Consider the following 6,000-nt stretch of genomic DNA (forward strand, 5'->3'; position numbering starts at 1 on the left):
CATCAGATGGCAGTAAACCCACACCTAGCCATATAGAAAATCTTTACAGCTACAGAAAGCCGCATTTCGATGTCACAAGCATAAGCAAGGAAAAATATCTCCCAACTAAAGAAATAAGGCCACTAGATACATTCATAAACAGGACAAAATCTGGAGACACTATAGGGTTTACATCCAGCACATGTACCATCAGCACCGGAGATCCTCAAGGATGTGTTCTTTCTCCACTGCTATTTTCACTCTACACAAACGAATGCACTTCTACAGACCTTTCTGTCAAACTCCTGAAGTTTGCAGATGACACCACAGTCATTGGCCTTATTCAAGACTGTGATGAATCTGCTTACAGAAAGGAGGTTGCTCAGCTGGCTGCCTGGTGTAGTCAAAACAACCTAGAGCTGAATGCATTCAAGACAGTGGAGATGATAGTGGATTTCAGAAGGAACCCTCCATCACTTCCTCCCTCACCATCCTGGACAGCACTGTGGATACTGTGGAGTCATTCAGGTTCCTGGGCTCCACCATCTCAGGACCTGAAGTGGGAGTCCCAAATAGACTCCATTGTAAAGAAGGCCCAGCAGAGGTTATACTTCCTCCATCAATTGAGGAAGTTCAACCTACCACAGGAGCTACTGACCCAGTTCTACTCAGTGGTCATCGAATCTGTTCTGTGCACTTCAATTACTGTTTGGTATGGCTCGGCCACCAAATCAGACCTACGAAGACTACAACGGACAGTTCGTAGTGCTGAGAAAATTATTGGTGCTCCTCTGCCCACACTTCAGGACCTGTACGATTCCAGAGTGAAAAACAGGGCAAGAAAAATCATCATTGACTCCACACACCCAGCACACAAACTCTTTGATCTGCTGCCCTCTGGCCGGCGCTTTAGAGCACCAAACACCAGGACTTCCAGACACAGAAGCAGCTTCTTCCCCCAGGCAATCTCCCTCCTAAACAGATAACTGCTCCTTAAGAGCAATATTCCACTTCCACTACTCCTATAGTGTGCACTATAGTGCCTTATTATATCTACATTTTATTCATACATGTATATAACACTACCTCTACTTACTACATTATCCATTTGCACAAGTGTACATACAATCTGTTAATATGTATATTCTACTACACTGTAAAACCGAATAACCTTTTAATTTTGACCAATTTTAAGTAAGCAAAACTAGTCAGTTTTGAGTTTGTTGTACTGTTGTTGACTCCTTTTAATTTTGACCAATTTTAAGTAAGCAAAACTAGTCAGTTTTGAGTTTGTTGTACTGTTGTTGACTCCTTTTAATTTTGAACATTTAGCAAAGTAACTTACAAATTTACAGCTAAATAAATGAAAGGTCTTAAGACAACCTAAACAGTTCAGCTGCATCAACAATTAACAAACAGCCTTCACAGAGAATGATGCAACACACATGAATGCTATTGCACCTCCCACAACCTAAGCATAAGCACCACTCTTCTGAACGATGGTAACCCCAAAAGTCAAAAATACAACAAACTCTTCAAAATAGCCAAGATAATTGAACATTCATCATTAACAAGGCTTTTTCCTTTCTAAAAACTCATAAAATAACACTTCATTTCAAAATTTACTTTCCTAATGCAGTCTCACGCAAAGCATGCTGGGAACTGAATTCCATTCTCAACATCATCTTGAATTAACTTGTTGAAATTAAGTTAAACTAACTCAAAAGTAAGAATTAGTTACAGGAACTCAAAACATTTAAGTTAGGATTTTTTTATATAAAATTAAGTTTACACTACTTAAACTGTTTAATTTCTTTGAACATTCGGGTTTACAGTGTACTACCTGCACAATGTTTCTTATGTTATTATCCCCCATTTTCTGTAAAATAGTCTTTATTTTATATATGCATATTTTAGAATCTTTTAGACTGTAAATCTTATTATATTGTATTGTCATTGTGTTGAATGTCTGTACTAGAAGCTTCCAACACCAAAGAAAATTCCTTGTGTGTGCAAGCACACTTGGCAATAAAGCTCCTCTGATTCTGATTCTGATTTATGATAAACAGACTTTTTTGATTGTAATCCTGCTATTACTAACCATAACAGTTAACTTCACAAATATAACCATCAACTAATTGATCTGTTTAAATACAATACATATAATTATATATTTTATATATCTGGCAAAGGATAGGTTTGGCAAAGGATTCATGCTGCCGGATAAAAAATAAACCGGAATTGTATCATTTATATTTATAAGTATAACGTATAAATATATTTATCCTGTGAATCATTATACAGTAATTTTTAACTGATTTTTTATCAATACAACTCTGAAGAGACTCCACATATATTATTTGTTTCCATTATTGTTCATTTGGCACAGTTTAAATGAACAAGTTGTCAAGTTGTCTGTGCGTTATCTTTACAAGTGTATGGGATCAGATTCCCGCCACAACTATTGTGGTCATGGTTTGAAAAATAATAAGCGTAAATAAAAAAATAAAAGCACGTGTAAAATAATAGCGCAAAAAACTGAAAAACAAATGCAAAAAAAAAATGAATAACAAACAACGCGGTCATGGATCGAAAAGTAATAAGCGTGAATCAAAAATGTAAACACGTTTAAAATTATATTGCACAAAACTGAAACATGAATTCAACATTTTCCAAATCACAAACAAAATCAGGTTTCCCGCTCATATTTTTTTTTTGTGTGCTTACGGTCTTTTCCCCTTTGCTCTCGTTTCCACGTTCTGCGCTCGCGTTTCCAAATGTTGCGGTTAGAGTTTCATGTAAATTAGGTCGGGCTCAGGGCGGGCTTCAGCGTCACCATTGGTCTACTAGTTCTAGATTGACAGCTGCTCCTCTAGCCAATCCGTCGAAGGGGGAGGTGACGTCACTCCAATGCGACTCGTGTCGTGGCAGGCGTGTGAAGACGGATAATCAGCATCAGCAGGCAAATGCCGGACAATCTCAGGTAATTAGCTTTTAATGATTTATTAGTGGGTGAAAGGTGTTATGTTTGCTTTGTGATTTATGCCCGTTTTGAGGATTTCGGTCTAGGTACAAATAATTAATTGATTTAATTGTATATTCACAGGCAGTGTCAAGGCTGCTTGTAGAGAGACTCTTGTCACGACTACAGGAGGCTATGCAGCGCTTGCCTCTAGACCTAGATTATTTATATTTTATTTGCACAAATGATTTTGTTTTGATCACTTCACATACAAGTCGTGAACATGTACCTCAAGAGGTAATGCAATGTCTATCAAACCTGTGTTCTGTTCTTTTAAATCGCCTGGACACAAGATGTACCTCTTCAGTTGTTGTGAATGAAATTGCTGGACCAACTTGACCTCCCAAAACCATGGTATCTGAGCAGCACCTCAGACGATTGATTGAAATTGGTCTGACTGTACCTTGCATTTCAAAACTGCTTGGCATGTCAACAAGAACCATAGAACGCAGAATGCAAGAGTTTGGCATAACAGTGAGAGGAACATACAGTCAATTGACTGACGAAGAGTTAGACAATCTTGTGGTTGCAATCAAAACAACATCACCACACTCAGGCTACAGAATGATGAGAGGACACTTGAAAGCTCTTGGTCATCGAGTCCAGTGGAGCAGAGTCTGCGACTCTATGAATAGAGTTGATTCAGCTGGAATCCTTGCTAGAATGTCACAACTTGGACATGTTGTGAGAAGATCATATTCAGTTCAGGCCCCTCTGTCCCTCATGCATTTGGACACCAACCACAAGCTGATCAGGTAGGTTAAATTATTTTAGTAGTCACTTATTGTACAGCAAGATATCTTATGTTATTAAAGGTGCCTGTGTGCATAAGATGTTTTCTTTTTATATTCAGATATGGCTTAGTAATATTTGGGGGCATAGATGGCTACTCAAGAAAGGTTAGAGGTGGATCTCTTTGTCTGTGTGTGTGCTTGCCTGTGATACAATTATGGAATAATTGTGTAAGATGCCAATAACTTCACTAAATTATTTTATCAGGTCATGTATCTGGGGGCTGCAACCAACAACAAAGCAGAGACTGCTCTAGGTTTCTTCCTCGAGGCAGTAGAAAAGCATGGAGTTCCTTCACGGTGTGTCTGTCTGTCTGTCTTTCTACCTTCCTACCTACCTACCTACACAGACAGACTGACTGACTGACTGACTGGTCTTAAAACCCTCACCAAGCATTTAAAATGGCTTCAAACATCAAGATATTACATTTAATTTACTTTCTGGCCAGGCTTTCTCAAGCCAACATCATAGGATGTTTTGTCAAATCTTACTATGTAATGTTAATGTTAAATTTACTGTCTTAATATGTAGGGTAAGAGCAGACCAAGGTGTAGAAAATGTGGACATTGCAAGGTGGATGTTCACTGTTCAGGGCTGTGGCAGGGGAAGTTTCATTTCGGGGAAGAGCGTTCATAATCAAAGGTAATTTCTTGTTACTTTAGTGTAGGTAATTCATTTGTTCAAGTTTTTGAATTGTAAGTGACTAAGAAATAAGGTAGTTTTGTCTCTTACGTTTAGGGTAGAACGGCTGTGGAAAGATGTGTGGATGTCCGTTTCAATCTTGTATTATGATGTTCTACATAATTTGGAAGAGAGCGGCTCTCTTGACCCATCAAACACCATTCACCTCTTCTGTGCACATTATGTTTTTGTACCCCGCCTCCAAAGAGACCTAGATACTTTCACTGATGCATGGAATGACCATTCCATCCGAACAGAGCAAAATCTTTCCCCCAATCAGCTGTGGGAAATAGGACTTGCACAGAATCCAGTCAATGGTTCATGTGACATGGAGGTATGATTGTAATGAATAAAAAAAGCACAATATATGTTTTGTCTTTACTGTTCACTTATTAGTATTTTCGTTTTCTTTTTTAAACCAGGACCTCAACATTTTGGTGCAAGATGGCATTTACCCACTGGAGGAGCAAAACACCGGAGTAGTGGTCCCTCAGGTGGAGTGTCTGCTCTCGGAGTATGAAATGGCTCGACTCAGGACAACCATTAATCCGGTCTCACAGTCTAGAGACTTTGGCAAAGATATTTACTTATCAGTGTTAAATTTTGTGCAGCAGCTTCTTGAATAACAATCTTTTGAGCTCAAAACATCAGACTGTAAATTGTTAAAAAATCCTATAAAGTTTGTGTCATTTAACTTGTAAAGTTGATCAGTGCTTACCACAGAGATTAAACAAAGAATTTAATTATTTTTTGTTACCTTAAAACACCTTTGGCATGAAAATAAAACAAAAGCAATGACTTTTAAAGATTTTTTATTATTGTAATTTACATTGTCAAACCTATAAATCAAGGTTCTCTTGGAAAACATGTAACTTATAAATGAAATGCAACATCAGTACCTTAAAACAGATATAAAATCAGTTAAGGCAAGCTCTGCAACAGAGCGGCTTGATTTGAACAATTTGAACTGCAAATGCAAGTTACATATCTTAAATCAGATATAAACTACAGAAACAGCACTAACTTTTAAAACATTTCACTATAGAAAATTCAACAAGTATCTTAATGTAGATAGAAAAGTACTGCAGACCTCCAACGGGTTGAGATAGGAAATGTTAAACTGTAAGAAATCAACTCAAATCCAGCACTACATGATATTCAAACCCTGCTAAATGTTCCCCCTGATTTTATGGCTTGTACAATGATGCATTTAAAGTCTTCATATGTTGTCATGTGTGCTACTGGAAAAGTTACTGTATTAGTGCAAGCGCTCACTATTGGGTAGCATATGGTGTGCTGTGGCATTCTGACTTTACAGTCATGATCAAATTTAAAAACTATCTGAAAAGACTTCTGTTCCGAAAGCAGTAGTGGCTTATGTCCCTGGCCTGTAATCCACTGCATGACTCTAGGGACAGTGAGGTAGGATGATGGCTCAGTTTCTACTTCTGCTGCATCTTCAGCGCACACTATAATTTTGTGTAAAGAAAAAAATTAAGAAAAAATACAAGTGTTACCGCAACAAA

At 37.8% G+C, this 6,000-nt stretch overlaps 1 protein-coding gene and 1 long non-coding RNA gene across 7 annotated transcripts in view; one reads left to right on the top strand and one right to left on the bottom strand.

Annotated features, from left to right (window-relative positions):
• Positions 1 to 3,452: 3,452 nt before the first annotated feature.
• On the top strand, positions 3,453 to 5,100 carry LOC130550047 (uncharacterized). Its single transcript, XM_057327387.1, has 6 exons — positions 3,453 to 3,756; positions 3,855 to 3,900; positions 4,001 to 4,092; positions 4,325 to 4,435; positions 4,532 to 4,808; positions 4,897 to 5,100. The coding sequence occupies exons 1-6, from the start codon at positions 3,455 to 3,457 to the stop codon at positions 5,098 to 5,100; spliced, it is 1,032 nt and encodes a 343-aa protein (XP_057183370.1). The 5' UTR covers positions 3,453 to 3,454.
• A 208-nt stretch (positions 5,101 to 5,308) lies between these two features.
• The window catches only part of LOC130550046 (uncharacterized), a 5,666-nt gene continuing 4,974 nt past the window's right edge, over positions 5,309 to 6,000 (bottom strand). For all 6 annotated transcript variants that reach the window (XR_008962320.1, XR_008962322.1, XR_008962317.1 and 3 more), the window contains one exon: positions 5,309 to 5,943. This is a non-coding gene — a long non-coding RNA (uncharacterized LOC130550046). The remainder of the gene's footprint in view (positions 5,944 to 6,000) is intronic.

Source organism: Triplophysa rosa, unplaced genomic scaffold, assembly GCF_024868665.1.
Source record: "Triplophysa rosa unplaced genomic scaffold, Trosa_1v2 scaffold226_ERROPOS550011+, whole genome shotgun sequence".
In the NCBI taxonomy this organism is placed as follows: domain Eukaryota; kingdom Metazoa; phylum Chordata; class Actinopteri; order Cypriniformes; family Nemacheilidae; genus Triplophysa; species Triplophysa rosa.

What these genes read in the sequence shown, in the direction of transcription:
- LOC130550047 (XM_057327387.1), top strand. Translation starts at nt 3,455, where the DNA reads ATGCAAGAGTTTGGCATAACAGTGAGAGGAACATACAGTCAATTGACT. An exon ending in AAGCATGGAGTTCCTTCACG is followed by an intron (nt 4,093 to 4,324) that starts GTGTGTCTGTCT and finishes CTTAATATGTAG; the next exon opens with GGTAAGAGCAGACCAAGGTG. An exon ending in ATGGTTCATGTGACATGGAG is followed by an intron (nt 4,809 to 4,896) that starts GTATGATTGTAA and finishes TTTTTAAACCAG; the next exon opens with GACCTCAACATTTTGGTGCA.